The sequence below is a fragment of the Ranitomeya variabilis genome, chromosome 4 (assembly GCF_051348905.1).
Source record: "Ranitomeya variabilis isolate aRanVar5 chromosome 4, aRanVar5.hap1, whole genome shotgun sequence".
Lineage (NCBI taxonomy): Eukaryota > Metazoa > Chordata > Amphibia > Anura > Dendrobatidae > Ranitomeya > Ranitomeya variabilis.
In genome coordinates this window covers 283813178-283832865 of record NC_135235.1, presented here as the reverse complement: position 1 = coordinate 283832865, position 19688 = coordinate 283813178, and the positions used below count along the sequence as shown (strand labels likewise).

The following is a 19688-nucleotide window of genomic DNA, read 5'->3' as shown; positions in this document are numbered from 1 at the left end:
CGCCATTGTTCATTCTTGTTAATTGTACATTTTCTGTTCAGATCCGTGTCTGAAGATTTGGTACTGAAGCCATCGCATCTCTAATCGTGTTGCTAATTTATTTTTTTTTAATTGCAAGGGAATTGTGCCATGTTCTTATTCCATCGTTGCTGTTTTTCACTTTATTTACATGGATTGTTTTCTTGTTTTGTGTCTGTCCTTTCCTACGGAAGAGCTAGCCAGGTCCATCATGTGGCAGACATCATGGTTCTTAAATGAACACCCTTGGGTCTACTAACCGTGTGCTATGCTTAGTGCCTAGCGCATGTCTCCCCTCTGTGGTTCTTTGCATCTCTGAGACCAGAACCAAATTTCTGTCTAAAAATAAGTGTATCAGTTTTTCTGGGTGTGTTCCTTTAGGATATGTTCACAAGGGTCATATAGCAATGGATTTTCAGATGGAAAATTTACTGCGTTGATACATTACCAATATTGTGGGTGAGATTTTACAAATCAGAAGGGGAAAAAAAATGTGTATATTTATGCTGCAGATTTTCACTAAGGATTTAATGCTTTATCTATAGTGACGAGCAAGCGTGCTCATGCATTGAGTATCTTCGGCGTGCTCAAATTCTATGGTCAAGTCATCGCGGCTGCATGTGCCATGGCTGTTTATCAACCACAATACATGCAGGGATTACCTAACAAACTGGCAATCCCTGTGGCTGTCGAACAGCGGGGACTTAAACATATTATTCGAGCAAGCCGAAGATACTATATTAACGCATGAGCATGCTCGCTCATCACTATATATCGTCAGTGAAATCAATCTGTTCCATGCAACACACTTTTTTAAAGGGTTTCTACCAAGATTTAAAGCCATCCCCAATCCTGATTGCTGGGGGTCTTCACCATTCTCGGAATCACTGGGGGTGCCTGCGGATGGACACCCAGTAATCAAAAAGTTATTATTCATCTTGTGAATAAGCCATAACTTCAAATCTTGGTATGAACCCTTTATAAGGGTTTTCCGGCCTTAGGCTACAAGTCTGCAGTCAGTCTGAGACTGCAGGCTTGTGAATCCTCAAATCTCACGCACTCCCTGCTGTGAGGATCCTACGGTGCGAGGAACGGGCAAATGTGTGACTGCACGTATGCTATGTGCATACCTCCAGCCACATTCCAACTAGACGTGCCCGTCTTCGGTCAATGCAAGTGTAGTCGGCATGTGACCGTATGTATGCAAATCACATATTTGTGGCCATATTCGCCGCTCCCGGCACCGGAGAATCCTCATAGCATGCAGTGAACGTGAGGAAGTCTGTAGTCACACAGAATGACTGCAGACAATCCAGATTTATGCTTGGAAAATCCAGTGTTTCTGTGCAGCGTGAGCATACCCTATATCACACCAATGCGGATAGCTAGCAAAAATCTAAAACCCGCTCAATTTTATGAAAATCAATAATGGTGGCTTCAAATGCCAGATTATGGCAAGTAGTTCAGGCTGGTACTGTTATTATACCAACTTTTCATTTGACAAGAGGATAGTGGCACCTACGAATGGTAAGAATACACAGTACAAGCTAAAACGAAACCATGTATATCCGGTGTAATAGATTCTGATAGCCCTTCTGCCACATGTAGCAAATACGTGCATTCATAATGGTATTATTCTGGAGCATCTCTTCTTAGAACTCTACACTGTGCCGCTCCTGTTATTCCTCCTTAAAATGGATTAATATGTTGTCAACAAGGTGCATTTCTATATATACTGACTCTCCTAACAATGATTGTATGGGCACACACCCCATTGACAATGGGATTATAACACTTCGGCATGGCACCAAGCAGAGCTCTGAAAAAGAAGCTCCAGAATTGATATCTCATAAGAAGGTATTTACTAAAGGAGACCTGTCGAGAGGTGATGACTTCTCGGTCAGTATTTCAAGTGCTGAAATTCTAGCCTACGTTTGTTTCTGTTAGTTCTATTTATTCTAGGTGATGTCCAATCTGTTGGATAACTATGGGGGTTCTTCTTGAGTTGCCATAACTGATTCCAGTGTTGTCACTTACTGGGCTGCGTGTTCTTAAATATCAGTGTTTTATCAGCAGGAGATTATCACTACAGGACTAAGAGTCTCGTGCCTGCTAGTCCACTCCTGCTCTGTATAACCCCACCCACACCACTGATTACCAGCACAGAAATCTGCCAATCAGGGTTGAGGGTGGGGTCATGCAGAGCGCAGCTGTGAGAGCACTGCTAGATCTGCAGCAGAAAAAACAGTGATTGTATCAAAATGACAGCATGTAGACCAGCAAGTGAGACATCACTGGAATCAGGGCCCCAAGCCCAGACTTCATCCTGCTCTCAAACTGCACAACTAAAACTTGGTGACAGGTTCCCTATTGGAACACAATGGTAGTTGGGGTGCACTACTACCATAGTTGCTATGTTTTAAGACTGCAATAGGCTGGAAACAAACGTTTTGATGCACTTTTTTCATCCAAAGCCAGAAGTGAATTCAGTGGGACTACTATTTTAGTCCAAAATTTTCAGCAAAACCTGCAAAATTGGGAAATGTAGAAAATCTATCCCGCCCTGCTGTTACTGCTGCCAGCAATCATTGTGAGAGGAGCTCTCTGCTGGTACCAAGGGCCAGTGTTGATTCCTCCATGGTTGCATTTGTCATTGGGAGGAAACATAAGCCCAAGTAATTTAACGAAAAGTTGTCACTCAAAGATAAACACTATGCAATAGCTAAAAGAGTGTTCTGCCTCTTATAGGGCTTAACGGGGAAATGCTGTTGCAGATTTCAGCACTCGGAGAATGCTGAAAGCTGAGATCTGCAACAGGTGCATGAGACAAGGGATTCTCTTTGGTGCATAACACATTACATCATTATTTTTAGATCTAATCATTTGTGATCAGATTATTCATGCAGCGTGTCCTAACTTTTGAAAAATTAGGTTGAAACATGTAAAAATCCCAAAGCAATGTAGGAATAACCTGTGTTGGAGGAATAAATTCTTTATTGCCCATAACCATATAACTGAAATTTCATTTCAGCCATATCCAAGTCTCCATTTTTTGTTATTTCCGCCAAGAATTTTCTTATACCATAAAATATTTATAACTTTATTTGTTTTATTTGTTCGATGAACAGTGTAAAACATTACATACACATTCCCATTATGTGATGGATAAAGCAACTTTTTAATTTTTTATTTTTTTTTATTTTTTTGTGTGGTTTCTTTCCATCTAGGTCAAGCAGGCCGTGGGTTTAAAAGGTCTGTTTCTGAGAAATCCAAAACAAGCCTCTCTGGACAGTCATGCTGCTGGACCGCTTCACCGGAAACATTCCATTAGTAGTCATATATTAAGAAGAACTGCCAGTGCTCCAACGAAAGGCCAGCTAAAACACAAAAAGGGCTTTCCAGAAATTGCAATTGACTCCAAAGATAACAGCTCAGAAGGAGCTAGTGAAGATAAGGAGACTGACGATTCATCTATTCCCCGCTTTGATAAAGAGCCGGAAAGTGCTTCTCCGTTTCTTCCATCCAGGGAAAGTACTCCCGTGGAATTACGCACCAAGAGTTTGAAAGGTAAGGGTCTAAGCTCTGGTAAAAGCAAAAGCCACGTTCGTATCTCTAGGTGTCCGACGTTCAGTGAACCGCTACGGAGGTCTGATAGAGCCCCTAATCTGGACAGTCCTACTCATAAACCAGGTGTGTTTGCTCGCTGTGCAATGAATGGTTCAGGTAGAATCGGGATGGCCACCAACTGTATGAAATGCGTGATTGGCTCTAAAGAGAGTCCCGACTTAGACTGTAAGTGGAGTGATAACAGCAGCACCAAACCGATCATACATGATATTCCAGCTCACAAACAGTATAGCGGTGTGCAAGAAGAAAGGTTAGAACTGAAATATTATGGTATCACAGATCAGCCAAGACGGCAACAGACAGACTTGCTAGCTCTCAATGACAATGGGAACGCCGATGATCTGCCCAGAAACTCGCAGTCCATTGTAATACCAGGGAAGAAAAATGGAGAATCCAAATGTGCTGGGATGAAAAGTCATCCTAGACAACGGTGGCAATGCCAAACCGGTGGCAGGTATGGAAGTACTGTTAATTTGGTCCCTGTTGGCAGTGGTTCTATATCCTCTAACTCAAGCAGCCTTGAGAGCCTTGGAAGTCCAGAACTGTCTATGGGCTGGCACGAAAATTCTCGAAGGCAAATGGGTACCCTACAAAGGGAAATGAATGCCTTGTTCGTTCAAAAGTTGGAGGAAATTCGAAGTAAATCCCCTATATTCTTTTCTGGTAAGATATATATTATGTCCCACCATCACTGTTTTCTTAGAAATCTGTCAGAACGTGGAGTTATAGTAGTGTTTTTTTGTTTTGTGTTTTTGTTGTGTTTTTGTCTGTAGACGTTAGCGCCATGACGTTAGCCATTACATTGTTGTGTGTTGTAATGTATATTGTGTCTTGGACATATTTGTCCTGTTATGTAACCATCCAAACCTGAGCTTTTTATCTTATCTTTATTTTTTTTACTTATATGTACTCCTCAATACAATATTATATTCGATGTAAGAACAGTAGTTATAAAGCTATTAAAGGAAAAACATTTTTTTAAAAAGACACAAGATCCTGGAAACTGTTAGCTGATTGTACTTTACAGCTATAAGTAATGTAACAATGTCAAGTTGGTGGCCATCATTTGCCAGATTAGTGCCCCAACGCGTACAGGATGCGGAGATCTCTTCTGTCCTGCTGGGCGAAAATATATGGCATCTTCCAGCTACTTTAGCTCAGGTGTCCGTATTTTTACATTAGACCTTCAATAAGTAAATTTTGGATTACCTGCTTTTTTTGGCTCAACAGAGAACCTTATAATCCCTATAAGACCATTTTGGACCACCAATATTTTATACATCAAGTTGTTCATTTGAGACCATAAATGGAAGCTCTGATTGGAGTACATTACATAGCAAAGCTGTCTTCTGATATGTCTGTCCGTCTACCCACTCTTATGTCCTTCTGTCTACTCGATCATGTACGTACAGATCACCTAAAATTTTCTCCTGACTAACTTCTCTCCTGTGTTCTTCCTCTTAACTTGTACTTCTCCGTCTCTCTAGTAAAAGACTGAAAGGACAAGAGGGTTCAGGTAACTGTGTTGTGGAGTTCATGGCCGTGTGAAAGGGGCTGTTTGCTCACTTTTATTTTGTCAAGACTTCTAAAATTTAAAAAATTCCTAGGAATAAAGAACAAAAAAATATATTTGAACAGAACTGCTAGTGAGCCATGGAATTAATGGGATATTTTTATTGGACTTTTTTCTACTAATGCTACAAAATGAGTCTTGATAAAATTGTAAAACAACATTTTTATCAGCTTGTATATGTGTGCCATATCGAGTACTTGTGGAAATTTAAAGGTGGTTTTAAGTGTGTGCTTTGTATACTAGGAGTAAAGTCCCCTGTCCCCTCATATACTTTAGATAGCTGTAGGCCAAACAATAATATGGCCAATTGTTTGGCTGACAGATTTCTGTCCCACTCTCCCATACAAATGATGGCTTATTCTGATTCCATAACTAGGCTGAGAGCGGAGGGCGCTTTAGACACTGTTTCTATTGCTGTCTTTATGTACCACTACTCACACGATGAGATTTCGTCAGATAGCTTGACTCGACTGCAGAGGCACGTATGAAGATTCCAGAAGGTTTATTTCCACTCTGAATTCTTGTAGTAGTCACAATTACAGTAGCAGTAACAGCTGCAGTAGGCATAAAAGGCTATTCTGAACCGTAGCTGAAGACATGTGGCTTCATAAGATGGCTGCCATACTCAGAATGAGGTCTAAGAGGGGTTGTTGATATCCTAGCTCGCGAGGCAGACTGAGAGGGAAAACAAACTTCTAAACAAACTTTCCTATCTGTAAAGAACAAAAGGATCGGCCCTTATGAAATCGGACTTGCTGGAACCTTAACTTCCCCAACAATCTTCCGTTAGGGCCTCCATACACATTAGACTGTTGGCCGAGCCGCTCAATATAGTCCGGTTCAGCCGACATTGGTCTAATGTGTATGGGGGCCTTGAACCTGGCGTTAGTGGGTAATAGAGGGTCTTCCAGAGATGCCAGACTCAGATACAATTAAAAATGCATGTCTAGTATTTCTGTATGGATGGAAAGTGGAACACCATTTAGCCAATGATGCATTGCTTTAAAGCTGGCCATAGACATGATGGCTGTTGGTTTAATGTCCCTTTGGCTGACTGCTCTCCCTTGTGACTCCCCCTGTACTCATGAGCACCTGGCATTGCCGAGCTTTCATATGTTTTCAATGGGGAGAGAAGAGAAATCCTCAGCACCTGGAAATCAAAGGATTGACCTTTTCAAACTTCATCTGTCCCATCCTTCTCTTCTCAGACATCAGACACGATCATCATCTTCAGTGTAGGAGGCTCCAATACACATTGTATTATAGAATTTCCTTCATTAGCATGGAAGTGTCATACATGGGGACAGATAGGAGGGCAGAGTGGGGAAGAGTCATCATAGTTCTCATGGAAACTTTATATTAGTCAGTAGAAGACAGAAACGTAGCCACTTCCACCCTTAACATTTCTACATGGTCATACCAGAAGGAAGCAAATCCTTGTGGATATGTGAGAGACATTGTCTATCCAGTTATTGTTTTCTCCATTGAGCCCTGATCGTTCCCATGCTGTCTGGCACAGTAGGTGCATGTTCATGTCATCCATGTTGCATGCTGTGTTACTTGTGTTCAGGAACTTTGCATGTGTTTGCAAGCCTTGTATACTGTATGTGGGAGGTAGAAAGTTTTCGAAATCCCTACTTATGAGCCATTCTCTATCTAACCTCCCATAGACATTCAGTAAAAATCAGCAATACATTATTTAACTGAAGGCTAAACCCACTCATTTACATATTTGGGTATATGAGGCCATTCAAATGTAATGCCCCTTATTATGCTCTTGGGTTCATCTAGACCCCATAATATAACAAACCTAATATGTAAAAATGAAGAAAATCCATATATTCACCTTACCGCTCACTCTCCGGACCCTTGTGCCTTATCGTCACCTATCCAGTCCTCGATGCATCTTCAGATCGCCTCGCTCGTGCGGAAATCTCCAGGCCTTCCATGTTGGACAGGGACTTTTAGTTTTCATGTGTCCCAGAAGGGTCCTGCACAAGGTCATGGTGCAAGCCATGTCCTCTCACACGCTTGTGTAGAATCGTCCTGGACCTCATCAAAGCCCGGAGTCCTGGTCCATGGATTTTCACACTACTAGAAGCAATCTGAAGGTAGGGTGAGGACCAGACAGGATATGTGAAGGGGCCGGAGAGGTGAGCAGTAAGGGGGTGTAAGGAATTATTTTGTTTACCTTTTGATGGCCTTTTAAGGTTTAGAAAAATGGTGTCCACAATTTGGATGAATTCATGCAAAAGTGTTACATTTATTTATTTATTTTTTTAATTTAAAGTCCGCATTTTGCCGAGTGCTGATTTCTGTACAATTCACGTAGAATTCAATTCCACTCTAATTTTATTCGCTCATCTTTACTCAGGAGTTAGAAAAACAAAACCCTGTCTCGCGTGTCTTCCACTCCCTCAGGCTCTTCATTAGGCACAACACAATCCATTTTGCTTAGGGCTCGTGCACACGACTGACTGAATCGGATGACTGCTATCGGTGGTTTTCATAGATAGCTCTCATACGAATGTTATTATTTGGGGCAGTTCAAATGTTCGATTTTGATCTGAGTGCAGGATGATCAAAATCGACAATGCAAGTTTATGGGTCCGTGAAAAACACGGACCGCACTCAGATGGTATGAGAGTGTGGTCTGATTTTCTGGGACTAACAGAATGGAGGAGGTACAGAAACGATTTTTTCCAGGACGTCCCTACTGACAGCACATTGGAGGACGTCCTCCTCCTCCTTCCAGGGACAGGAAACACACGAGAGTTTAAATATCCGGCTCCACCCTCTAATCCTCAGTGTTTTTCCTGTCCCTGCATGGAGGGACACACGTAGAGAAGCAGCAGCTTACCGAGCTCAGGGGGATCGAGCGGTCCTCCAATCCTTCCCCCTGTCAAGCGGCTCAGGGTCGAAACTCCCCGGAGGGGAGTCCCTCTACCCCAGAGGCCCGGAGCGGGACAATGCTCCGGGAGTGAACCGCTCCCCCCGTTGGGGGGCTCTCGGTTCAGGACGCGGCGGCGATCCAGGCAGCCTCCATCCGGCAGAACGCGCGGTCAGGAGACGCTACAGCCAGTCGGCACTTCCGGGTTCTGGGGAGCCGCGTCACTTCCGGTCTCAGGAGCCGGTGAAACGTCACTTCCGGTGGCGTTCTATGAACGGGGAACAGACGCTCCAGACTGGAGAACGCTGTCAGAGCGGTCGCTTCTGCGTTAGCGTCCAGCACCTGCATCAGGAGTGGTACCGTCTGCATCTGGAACCGGCTATGGAGGACAGAAACGACGAGGAAGGGGTAAGCCTGCCCTGGGCAGTATACCCTTTGTACTATCTAAGCTCCTCGCTCCCTCTAGCCTATTACTCCCTATCTTATACCGTTTAGGATAAGGGAAACCCCGCTGCTCCCCCTGCCACGACTAAAAAATCTGGGAAGGCCACAATGAAGAGCATTAGATGTCCTGTATGCCATATTAAACTCCCAGACTCCCATGGCAAGACGCTCTGTGCCACCTGTACGTCTAAAGTTATGAACGACGAGCAGTCATCAATGTTCTCCGAGATGAGATCCCTTATACGGGAAGAGGTGCAGGCTTCTATATCTAGCCTTTCGCATTCTCGGCCTGCCAGTCCCATAACCGGTCGCAAGCGCGCCAGGAAGGAGGAAGTCCAGGGGGAGCCAGAATATTCTTCTGATGAAGGTTCCGAACTTAGGGATTCACTATCAGAAGAGGAAGGTGAAATTCCCGTAGAAAACCAGGACAGAGCCAGGAAGTATCTCTTCCAGTCTGAGGAGACAGACGAACTTGTCCAGGCTGTTAGGAATACGATGCAGATCGAGGATACTGCTAAACCACAGTCCAGGCAGGACTTGATGTTCGGGGGACTCGTGGCACGAAACCTGACTGTGTTTCCCATTAGTGATCATATCAAGGCTATGGTCATAGAAGAATGGAAGGAGGCCGAGCGCCGATTAGTGCTTTCTCGTGACTTCAAAAGCCGCCTGCCGTTCGATCGATCCGGAGGAAGTCAAGCTATGGGAAGAGATCCCAAAAATTGACGTTCCCGTAGCAAAGGTCACTAAAAAGACTGCGATACCCTTCGAAGACTCCTCCAGTCTTCGTGACCCTATGGATAGGAAGGCCGACATCCTCCTTAAAAGGGCCTGGGAATCTTCTGCAGCTTTGATTAGAACGAACATAGCAGCCACTTCGGTGGCCAGGTCTATGTACTTATGGATGGGGAAGTTAGAAGAGCAGTTATCCAATAAGACACCCAGAGCTGATATTCTGCACTCCTTTCCTATAATGAAGTCCGCAATGGCCTTCTTATCTGATATGACGGCTGAATCTGTCAGATTTTCAGCCCGTAATAGCTCACTATCTAATGCAGCTAGGAGGGCAGTCTGGCTTAGGTCATGGTCTGGTGACAATGCTTCCAAATCCAAACTCTGCTCTATTCCATTTTCAGGACAGAGGGTGTTTGGATCGGCTTTGGACTCTATCCTCGAGTCAGCGTCCGATAAAAAGAAAAGTTTTCAGGAGGACAAACCTAAGCGTCCACAGCCCTTTCGGAGAGGTTTCTTCTCCAGAAAGCAGTTCGATCCTAAAAATCAGGGTCGGTCCAGCAGGGGATCCTACAGAGGCTCCCGTGGACAGAATAATAGGAACAGAGCTTCTTTCTTTAGCCCATCCTATAAAAATAAATCTCTATGACGCCACTCACATTGGGGGGAGTCTCCGTATGTTCGCAGGAAATTGGGCCCAGATTACTCAGAATCAGTGGATTCTCAGTACTGTTACCGAAGGTTACAGCATAGAACTTTACTCACCTCCCCCAGAAAGATACATTACACCTACGGCAGTCAAACCAGATTCGGCTATACTAAAGGACTTACTGGACATGCTCAGGACAGAAGTAATAATTCCTGTCCCTCAGTCAGAGTTGGGGAAAGGCCACTACTCTTCCCTGTTCACGGTCACGCGGCCATCAGGCGACACCCGCACAATAATAAATCTAAAGCCTTTGAATGCATGGGTGAGATACAGAAGGTTCCGCATGGAATCCATTCGGTCAGCAATTCCGCTTATAAACCAAAATGCGGTCATGTGCACTATCGACCTAAAAAGGGCCTATTACCAGGTCCCAGTACATCCCTCATCTCAGAAACTGCTGAGATTTGCTGTAGCTCTGCCCACCCGGACCTGCCACTATCAGTTTCAGGGCCTTCCCTTCGGTCTGGCTTCCGCTCCTCGCGTTTTTACCAAACTTGTATCAGAGATGGTGGCCTTCCTAAGGAAACAAGGCATCATAATAATCCCGTACTTGGACGATTTCCTGCTTGTGGCAGATTCCGTAAAGCTCCTGGAAGATCACCGAGAGCGGACTATCGCACTGATGGAGCATCTCGGCTGGGTACTGAACCGGCAGAAATCCGATCTTCTACCAGAGCGGAAGAAAACCTTCCTGGGTGTGCAACTAGATTCCAGACGCAGAATATCGTTACTACCCGGTGCCAAGAGGAAGATAATTCAGACTCAGGTCCGGTATCTATTGGAACATCGAGTTACCATAAGAATGGCTATGAAGGTTTTAGGTCTTATGACGGCCTGCATACCATCCGTCAGGTGGGCGCAGTCTCACACAAGACACCTACAGAAACAGATCTTATCAGCTTGGGATCGCCGCCAGTCTTCCCTAGAAGCTCCACTGAGATTGAACAATCTAACGAGAAGATCTCTCGTCTGGTGGACACGTTCGGAGAACTTAGAGGTGGGAGTCCTATGGGTCACCCATCCTTACGTAGTTATCACTACGGACGCCAGCGCCTGGGGCTGGGGAGCTCATCTGCAGGGCCGAATCTTGCAAGGCAAGTGGCCAGAAAGCATAAGAAGCAGATCATCCAACTTCAGAGAGCTCTACGCTGTATGGCAAGCACTAAAGCACAATCAGTCCATACTCTCGGACCAGCACGTAAGAATATTCTCCGACAATGTAACAACAGTTTCATTCCTGAACCATCAGGGAGGTACCAATTATCAACCACTGCAGGATCTAGCAGAGATGATCTTCAGGTGGGCAGAGGACAACGTGCTATCCATTACAGCTATCCATCTGGAAGGATCCCAAAATGTGATAGCAGATTACCTAAGCAGACGAAATCTGTGCCCAACAGAGTGGGAACTGGAACAAAGCATCTTCCAAAAATTATGTCGCAGATGGGGAACCCCCAACATCGACCTATTCGCGAACAGGAGGAACGCGAAGACCCCAAGGTTCTTCTCCCTGAACCCCTCGGACCTTCCAGAAGGGGTAGATGCCCTGAGTCAGCAGTGGAACCAACCGCTGTCATATGCATTCCCACCCCTGGCACTAATTCCAGCCGTACTTCGGAAGATCAAGGAAGATCGGGCTATGGTCATCTTAATCGTCCCGTTTTGGCCGAGACGAAGCTGGTTTCCGGTGTTGGGGTCGTTAGCAGCCGACAACCCAGTCGAATTACCCATCAAGGGGAGAGTCATCCATCAAGGTCCAGTGTATCACCCAGACCCAAGCAGACTCCGTCTTTCAGCCTGGATCCTGAAAGGAACATCCTGAGGTCCAAAGGATTGTCTGACCAAGTCATCTCTACCATCCAGGGTAGTAGAAAACCCGTTACCTCAGCCATTTACCAGAAGATCTGGAAGCGTTTTTGTTTAGAAGGTGGCAGGTCCAATGCGGTATCAGGTTCCCTGGACATCCCTGGTATCTTGGACTTCTTACAAAAAGGGTTTAACCTGGGCCTCCGACCCAGCACACTGAAAGTCCAGGTGTCTGCGCTAAGCTCATTTCTGGACTACCCTTTGGCATCTCACCCATGGATAATAAGGTTTATTCGGGCCACTCAGAGAATGCGTCCCACTATTCGGCAGCTTTCACCATCCTGGGACCTTAACTTGGTTCTTAGGGCACTATGTAAAGGTGTTTATTCTTCCGGGGATAGTATGCCTATTTCTACTCTCACTCGTAAAACCGCGTTTTTAGTGGCGATAACTACAGCCAAGAGGGTGGGAGAGATTTAGGCTCTATGTATCAGAGATCCTTATCTGCAGATCAGGGATGACAGTCTAATTCTCAGATTAGATCCAGCCTTTATCCCAAAAGTAGCCTCTATTAAAAATAGGAATCAGGAAGTAATTCTCCCTTCATTTTGTAATAACCCTGCTAACGAGAAAGAGAGGGCCCTCCACTCATTAGACGTTAGGCAAGGGGTTCTAGATTACCTAAGTGCTACAGATTCTTGGCGCACTGATCCAAACCTTTTTGTTCTGTTTGGGGGAAAGAATAAGGGGAAGTAGGCTTCTAAGGCCTCAATTTCTCATTGGATCACCGAAGTGATCACAGACGCCTATCGGTCAGAAGGTATGCCCCCTCCTATAGGCTTAAAAGCCCACTCTACCCGTGGGGTGTCCGCCTCCTGGGCGGAGCGTGCAGGAGCTTCTGTAGAACAGATCTGTAATGCCGCAACATGGTCCAGGGCTGACACTTTTTGTAGACACTATAAACTTGACGTTACATCCGGTCAGCACACGGCTTTTGGGAGGAAAGTCCTCCAAGCAGTAATCCCACCCTGAGGAGGTCCTTTGGTACTCTCCAATGTGCTGTCAGTAGGGACGTCCTGGAAAATCGGTATTAGTCTTACCGGTAATTATGTTTCCAGGAGTCCATACTGACAGCACCGGTATTTCCCCCCCGTTCATGTAATATTCTCAAAGTATATTCGGATTTTGCCTATATACTATTTGTATTATAATTCTGTCATTAAAGATATTTTATTTGCATGATTCCATGATTGGTTCTTGCTACAACACTGAGGATTAGAGGGTGGAGCCGGATATTTAAACTCTCGTGTGTTTCCTGTCCCTGGAAGGAGGAGGAGGACGTCCTCCAATGTGCTGTCAGTATGGACTCCTGGAAACATAATTACCGGTAAGACTAATACCGATTTTTTTCCTCCACCTCAAGAGAAACTGATCCCACTCTGATCAAAGTCTGATCAGCATAATCAGGCAGTTTTTCTCAGATTATTATTATTATTTATTATTATAGCACCATTTATTCCATGGCGCTTTACATGTGAGGAGGGGTATACATAATAAAAACAGGTACAATAATCTTGAACAATACAAGACACAACTGGTACAGTAGGAGAGAGGACCCTGCCCGCGAGGGCTCACAATCTACAAGGGATGGGTGAGGATACAGTAGGTGAAGAACAAACGGTTGTGTGACCCTACCCTAACCGCATTTCTACAATTTATTACACATGTAATGATTGTTGGTGTGTCTTTTGCTGATTTAGTTGATTGCCTTTTGCTTGCAGGATGTATGGGAATTATTTTTGGTGGCTTTTACCGATCCAAACAACTCTCCTAGATGGTAGTGCATTATTTATATTCTGGCTGCAGATGCATGCATCTCCATCAGCCCACTTAGTGTGTAGCGCACCTTTTACTGAACTGATAACCTACTTTTTTTCTTATTTTTTTTATTACAGATGCCAGACAAATCTCAATTTATAGGTCGGTCTCTTCTTTATGTAGTCTTGAAACTATTACAGAAGAACCCACCTTTGCCAAGCAGATACCTCTTCCTGTTCCTACATTTCTCCAGCCTGTTGCCTCAATTACAAATGAAGATCCTAAAGGGTGCAAGGATCCAACGGGATCCGAATGTCCTAGTGCAGCTAGTAGCTCTGACAATATGTACAGTGAAAATCAAATACATGACCTAGCCGTAGGTAAAATGATTCAACCAACCAACAGTTTAATCACGAGCACCGAAAATTCAGAAAAAACATGCAAAAATAAAAATGGTAATATGCACAATAATGCCAGTGGCAAACAGGAAATCACAATTACCATCAATCCTGTCAACATGAAGCCGGGAATGTCTCTATTAGCAGATGTCTCGAGAGAAAACATGGTCCGTCAGTCAAAAGGGAGTCAAGGTGAACGGGTCTTTGTTCAAAGGAGCAATAGTTCAGAGACATCAAATATTACCAAATCTTCAGAACCGCAAATAAATCTCACCCCAATAATGAAGCCTATACCTTCTGGTGTTTTAAGACCAAAGCCTAATCGAATTCTCCAACAATCAGTGGTCCGTACTGGACCTACCATTCCTGTCAGAAGAACAAAAAGTGAAGGTCACGTTCTTTCAAGTAGCTTGGCATTAAGGTCTCCTGTGGCAGAAGTGTATTCTGATGCCACCATTAATGATAGGATATGGAGCAAGCTAGAACTCAACAGTCATAGGGACAGCATGTCTTCGTCTTCCAGTAAATCTTCTAATGACACAGTAATAGACCTTTCTTTGCCTAATTTAGCACAGAAACATTTGCTGGATCTTGATATCTCTGATGATAACTTTGATAGTATTAAATTACAAAATAACGTCCGACCAAGATCAGCAACTACTTTATCCAGAGGAACCTCTTTTGGAGTAACAAAAAGCAAATCCAACCCTAATTTAATATCTGGCACCAAAGCAATAGATGAACTTTATCCAAGGCCTCTAGCTAAAAGTCCTGAAGAAGTATTACCACCCTTGCCACGAAGGAACACTTGGAATAGACTATATGTAGAGAGCCTTAAACAGACTGCCAGAAAACCCAACACTAATAAGGCATCGGCCACCCAGTCAATGTCTAAAAGCCTTGGGGACTTGACCTCGGATGATATATCATGCAATTTTGAAAGCAAGTATAGGAGCATAAGCAGAAGCTTTATTACAAGGTCTATGAGAGCTCAGAGGAGACCTGCCGGTATGAATGCCTCCACAAAGTCTACAGATTCGCTTACAGAGCAACTCAAGAAACTGACCAGTTTTGAGAAAGAAAATGACATTACTTCTCCCACCGAATTCCAACCTGTTCAGTATGAGGATGATGGCATGAATCTTCTACGGAGAACGTCCTCCAGAAGCCAGAGCAGAGTAAGATACGTTGCCAACAGAGCAAAACAAGCCCAAGAGCGACAAAGACTTCAAAATCTGGTCAATGGGAATTCCATAGAGGAAAGAGGAAATCCAGAAGGAGCTTGTGCAATAACTAAAGGGTTCTGTAATGATTCAATTTCAACCACGAAGTTTACATCAGAATCCTTGGATAGATTCGGACCCCAATAATACATTGTTGTGACTAACACGTCTACGTAGCATTTACATCATGTAAAGGATAAATTGTCCATGCAAGATATACCTCGATGGGGAGAATTCTATAATTTAGTTTTGGGACTGGACTGAAATTCTAAAGCACTTATATAGTACTGAATATATTTTTAAATTGTTAGGTTTACATTGGATTTGCAATATGCTGTTGGACACGATTACGTTTAGATATTCCCAGAATATATTGGTTCCGTCCACCCATCTATGGAAGTCTGTCCTCCCCTTTACAGAAGACTATTCCTGACCATCCAGTATATTAACAATTTTCTGCACTGCTTTACCAATGTGAAACGTGATATTTTTAAACTGCTGCTGTATATAGCACCTTTAAAGTACAATATTGTTTTATTTTTTGCACTGCCATATAAAATTTTAAGAATATGGTATGTTTTAAAAGAAAAAAAAATAGCAAACTAAAAATAACATTTTAAACCCCTTCAGTATGTATTATTGCTTTAAAGTTTCTTTTCTGATATGTCTATTTTTTTTAAAAGTGTTCTTCTATGTCAGCATCCTAGATGTACATTTTAGAATGTGGTTAAAAGATTTTTTTTATATATATACGTCTTTTAATTATATTTGTTTTTGTTTTTTTTATTAATTTAGTTAATTTTATTCCTTGGTTATACTAATCTTCAATATATTAAATGTTTTAACAGTTTGTAAACTACCAAAATCTATTAAATAAAACTATTTAACCTGCAAAAATATTCTTTACTTACACAGAACTTTTTTGTATTTGGGGTATGTCTATCACAAGAACAAATAAGTCTTCAAAATCTTTTGTTTCAAATTCATGAAAATTAAAAATGCATGGTTATGTTTTAATTTTTAGCTTACAAATTTAGTCTGAAGACTGTGTTACACGTTTAAAGATGTTTTGATCCCCCAAGGAAAAAAAATGTTTGACTTATTAACCCTGTAGGGGTAAATTGGTGAAAATGAAAGAAAGTAGCTTCCACCTTATGGACATGCAATGATAAAGAAGACAACAAAATAAGCAAATATTCAAGTGATGTTTCATTCCAAACATTGGACCTTCATTGGATGTCACCATATGTCCTGCGTTTTACACTTAGGGTAATCCGATTGATGAAAGTCCAGTTTTTTGTCTGAACCACTTATCAATTACTTATCAATAAGATCACATATCGGCAATAAGACGCAATGAGTGCCAAGTAGAGGTGAGCAAAACGATTTGATGTTGAACAAATGTGTCAAATTTTAGGAAATCCGTTTGTCCTACCAACTTCGAACAACTTGTGATTTGATTTGAGAAAGCATCACCCAAAAATAGTTGCCACCATTTTACATACAGGTCCTTCTCAAAAAATTAGCATATAGTGTTAAATTTCATTATTTACCATAATGTAATGATTACAATTAAACTTTCATATATTATAGATTCATTATCCACCAACTGAAATTTGTCAGGTCTTTTATTGTTTTAATACTGATGATTTTGGCATACAACTCCTGATAACCCAAAAAACCTGTCTCAATAAATTAGCATATCAAGAAAAGGTTCTCTAAACGACCTATTACCCTAATCTTCTGAATCAACTAATTAACTCTAAACACATGCAAAAGATACCTGAGGCTTTTAAAAACTCCCTGCCTGGTTCATTACTCCAAACCCCCATCATGGGTAAGACTAGCGACCTGACAGATGTCAAGAAGGCCATCATTGACACCCTCAAGCAAGAGGGTAAGACCCAGAAAGAAATTTCTCAACAAATAGGCTGTTCCCAGAGTGCTGTATCAAGGCACCTCAATGGTAAGTCTGTTGGAAGGAAACAATGTGGCAGAAAACGCTGTACAACGAGAAGAGGTGACCGGACCCTGAGGAAGATTGTGGAGAAGGACCGATTCCAGACCTTGGGGAACCTGAGGAAGCAGTGGACTGAGTCTGGTGTGGAAACATCCAGAGCCACCGTGCACAGGCGTGTGCAGGAAATGGGCTACAGGTGCCGCATTCCCCAGGTAAAGCCACTTTTGAACCATAAACAGCGGCAGAAGCGCCTGACCTGGGCTACAGAGAAGCAGCACTGGACTGTTGCTAAGTGGTCCCAAGTACTTTTTTCTGATGAAAGCAAATTTTGCATGTCATTCGGAAATCAAGGTGCCAGAGTCTGGAGGAAGACTGGGGAGAAGGAAATGCCAAAATGCCTGAAGTCCAGTGTCAAGTACCCACAGTCAGTGATGGTGTGGGGTGCCATGTCAGCTGCTGGTGTTGGTCCACTGTGTTTCATCAAGGGCAGGGTCAATGCAGCTAGCTATCAGGAGATTTTGGAGCACTTCATGCTTCCATCGGCTGAAATGCTTTATGGAGATGAAGATTTCATTTTTCAGCACGACCTGGCACCGGCTCACAGTGCCAAAACCACTGGTAAATGGTTTACTGACCATGGTATTACTGTGCTCAATTGGCCTGCCAACTCTCCTGACCTGAACCCCATAGAGAATCTGTGGGATATTGTGAAGAGAAAGTTGAGAGACGCAAGACCCAACACTCTGGATGAGCTTAAGGCCGCTATTGAAGCATCCTGGGCCTCCATAACATCTCAGCAGTGTCACAGGCTGATTGCCTCCATGCCACGCCGCATTGAAGCAGTCATTTCTGCCAAAGGATTCCCGACCAAGTATTGAGTGCATAACTGAACATTATTATTTGATGTTTTTTTTGTTTGTTATTAAAAAACACTTTTATTTGATTGGACGGGTGAAATATGCTAATTTATTGAGACAGGTTTTTTGGGTTATCAGGAGTTGTATGCCAAAATCATCAGTATTAAAACAATAAAAGACCTGACAAATTTCAGTTGGTGGATAATGAATCTATAGTATATGAAAGTTTAATTGTAATCATTACATTATGGTAAATAATGAAATTTAACACTATATGCTAATTTTTTGAGAAGGACCTGTATTCCAATATTCCAGACAGTGAGTGTGTGTGTTGTACAACTGCAGTACTGACTCAGATTAGGGTTGTAGTCTGTTAAAGGGAACCTGTCACCTGAATTTGGCGGGTCCTTTTTTGGGTCATATGGGTGGTGTTTTCGGGTCTTTTATTAACCCCTTTTTTTCCCGCTGGCTGCACGCTGGTCGCGAAATTGACTTGACGTTGATTTGCTTTCCTCCCTAGTTAACGCGTGCACAAAGCAATCTTGCATTGCGCACGTGCAGTATGCTTTGCCCAACTGCGGGCAAAGCTGAAAACCATTAGTGCGCATGCGCCGGCGCACTATGTCCTGAAAGTATTTTGCTGTGTTCCGGGACATAGTGCGCCGACGCATGCGCACTAATGGTTTTCGGCTTTGCCCGCAGTTGGGCAAAGCATACTGCGCGTGCGCAAGGCTAGATTGCTTTGCGCACGAGTTAACTAGGGAGGAAAGCGAATCAACGTCAAGTCAATTTCGCGGCCAGCGGGAAAAAAAGGGGTTAATAAAAGACCCGAAAACACTGCCCATATGACCCAAAAAAGGACCCGCCAAATTCAGGTGACAGGTTACCTATAATAACCTAGAGATTCAATTAATAGTGGTAGAGAAATCAGCGAGAATAGCTGGGCTGGCAGCTTGTCCTGATGCATTTCAGTTACACTTTTTGTAGTCTTTATGCGCTAGAAAGCAGCAAGCCAACATTTTTGCACAGCTGTTTTACTAGTTAATTTGATACATGTAGTGCAGCTGACTTTTGCAGTTTGTTTTCTTGGATGTGTACCTGCCTAGCATTCATTATTGCATCCTTTTAGTTATGTATGGGGGAATTTGGCTAAAAAAAACTGTCAAAGATCACAGCCAGGGGGGGACCGACCAAGCTGTTATCTTTTTCGTCACAAACAGCCCTCTCCTGATTTCTATCGTCAGGACAATTACACAATTGACTGTTGATTAACAGATGAGGCTGCGGTTGTTACCACTAGTAGGCTGGAGAACTAAGGGTACCGTCACACAGTGCCATTTTCATCGCTACGATGGCACGATTCGTGACGTCGCAGCGTCGTATGATTATCGCTCCAGCGTCGTAGACTGCGGTCACACTTTGCAATCACGGCGCTGGAGCGATGCCGAAGTCCCCGGGTAACCAGGGTAAACATCGGGTTACTAAGCGCAGGGCCGCGCTTAGTAACCCGATGTTTACCCTGGTTACCAGCGTAAACGTAAAAAAAACAAACAGTACATACTTACATTCCGGTGTCTGTCCCCGGCGCTGTGCTTCTCTGCACTGTGTAAGCACCATAGCCGGAAAGCAGAGC

At 43.4% G+C, this 19688-nt stretch overlaps 1 protein-coding gene across 2 annotated transcripts in view; it reads left to right on the top strand.

Annotated features, from left to right (window-relative positions):
* Positions 1-15775, top strand: part of PLCH2 (phospholipase C eta 2) — a 694774-nt gene extending 678999 nt beyond the window's left edge. For both annotated transcript variants that reach the window (XM_077250076.1, XM_077250077.1), the window contains 2 exons: positions 3246-3585; positions 13755-15775. In XM_077250076.1, coding sequence (XP_077106191.1) covers positions 3246-3585; positions 13755-15385 — 1971 coding nt within the window. In that variant the 3' untranslated portion in view covers positions 15386-15775. The remainder of the gene's footprint in view (positions 1-3245; positions 3586-13754) is intronic.
* Positions 15776-19688: the final 3913 nt, after the last annotated feature.